The sequence below is a fragment of the Mus caroli genome, chromosome 5 (assembly GCF_900094665.2).
Source record: "Mus caroli chromosome 5, CAROLI_EIJ_v1.1, whole genome shotgun sequence".
Taxonomy (NCBI): domain Eukaryota; kingdom Metazoa; phylum Chordata; class Mammalia; order Rodentia; family Muridae; genus Mus; species Mus caroli.
The window spans coordinates 128,780,843-128,782,537 of record NC_034574.1 but is presented as its reverse complement, the minus strand read 5'-3'; the positions used below and the strand labels follow the sequence as shown (position 1 = coordinate 128,782,537).

The window sequence follows — 1,695 nt, the reverse complement described above, 5'->3', positions numbered from 1 at the left end:
AGTTGTCCAAGGGTTGCATCATTCACGCGGCCATCTCTAGGACAGGTTCACCTTTTCCATGGTGGTGGTTGGGCAGTTTGGATTTACGGTGTCTGTACTTCTTCTGCCTACTTTATATTCGTGTTCTTCCCCTATCCCTCGACCATGACCAGTTACTTCAGTTTCAGAGACCTTTTCTTTCCTTCCAACTGCCCAGAGGCTATGGGGCGAGGCCGTGAATCAGCACTCGTTTAGGCTAGTGCAGACTCCTTCCCCGCCAGGGGTCCCCAGCGGCTGCGGGTTAGACCCTGCCCCCCATCCGGTCCGCCTCTGCCTGCGCGCAATGCCCACTGGGAGATGTAGTCTCCATCACCCCTTTGTCCTTGGTCTGCTCTGCAATTCAGTTTGATGCAGGTCAAACTACAATTCCCAGGAGGTCACGCGCCTGAGGCTATGCAAAAAAAAAAAAAAAAAGGGGGGCCCTCAGGGGGCAAGGAGAGGTGGGTTTGACGAAGCTGAGGGTTTACGGTAAAGTGTAGGGAGCAGTGGAGTACGGGGGATACACTGAGAAAATCGCAAAGAGCCACCGCGAATGTTCCAGTAGGAGAGAAGCCCAGTAAATGCAGGACCGGGCGGGACCGGGCGGGGCGCGCGCATGCGCGAGTAGGCGGTGACTTTTACGTCACCCGTGTGGGCGGGACCGCAGGGGGTTGTCCGCCCGCTGCACGCATTGGAGCCGCAGCCTCCTTGCGCCGGGTCCCGCGGTCGCAGCTCNTGCCGCCTCCTCCTCGTCCTCGCCTCAGTAGCTTGCTTCGTGGGTCGGTCCCTCCGACACACGAGCTCCAAGCCGCTCCTCTCTTTTCCTAAAGCCCTTCAAGGCGGTCTTCGGTTTCCTTCTTTCCAGCCGATCCTCTTCAGCCCCGTGAAGATGGTGGACCGCGAGCAACTGGTGCAGAAAGCCCGGCTGGCCGAGCAGGCGGAGCGCTACGACGATATGGCCGCGGCCATGAAGAACGTGAGTGTCTCCTCCCCCTCCCCCCTGCCTCGCCCCAGCTTTCCCGACACCGCGTTCCTCGGCGTGGAAGGCATGCTCCAGGGGCATGTTGTCTTGTCACGACTATAGGGTCACCTCTCCATCTCACTCCTTGGAGGGATTGGGGACAGGGGCTCATGCACCCGAGTGGTGACGCGGCCTCTTTCCCAGCCTCTCCGAGTTCGGGGCTGGGGCGGGGTCTTGCGTGGCTGGTCTCTGCTGTGGGGTGGGGGTCTCTCTGTGACCCTGAATGTCCAGAGACCTGAGTTGGGGGCCGTGCGCATCCTTTGTGCCCCACTTCCCCTCCTCCCAGTTTAGGCGTGGGGGCGGGGGGACCGCATGGATGCGGTTCCTCTTTCTCTCCCTGGTGTCTGGGCGGCGCCTTCCCCATTCACTCAGCAGGTCTCCCAGTTTGCCGCCTCCCCACTCCATCATGCCCCCCCCCATCTTTCTCACTGACACATCTTTTAAAGACGTTTCGGGAAGAAAAAAAATGTAGGACCCCCCCCCAAAGAAAAAAACCAAACCCAGCCTCAATGATGTAAAATCGAAACCACCTTTCTCACGTTTTTTTTTTTTTTTTTTTAACAAAAGGCTTCCTTTTAACCATTCCCCAAAGCAAGTCTGTTGGGAAGGGAGGGATATGTGTGTCGCTGGCGTTCCCATTCATGACCCTCTATATA

The 1,695-nt window shown here is 58.0% G+C and overlaps 1 protein-coding gene across 1 annotated transcript in view; it reads left to right on the top strand.

The window, feature by feature from the left end:
- The first annotated feature begins 907 nt into the window (after window positions 1-907).
- The window catches only part of Ywhag (tyrosine 3-monooxygenase/tryptophan 5-monooxygenase activation protein gamma), a 25,961-nt gene continuing 25,173 nt past the window's right edge, over window positions 908-1,695 (top strand). The window contains exon 1 of the mRNA XM_021163408.1: window positions 908-994. Within this exon, the coding sequence (XP_021019067.1) occupies window positions 908-994 (87 nt within the window). The remainder of the gene's footprint in view (window positions 995-1,695) is intronic.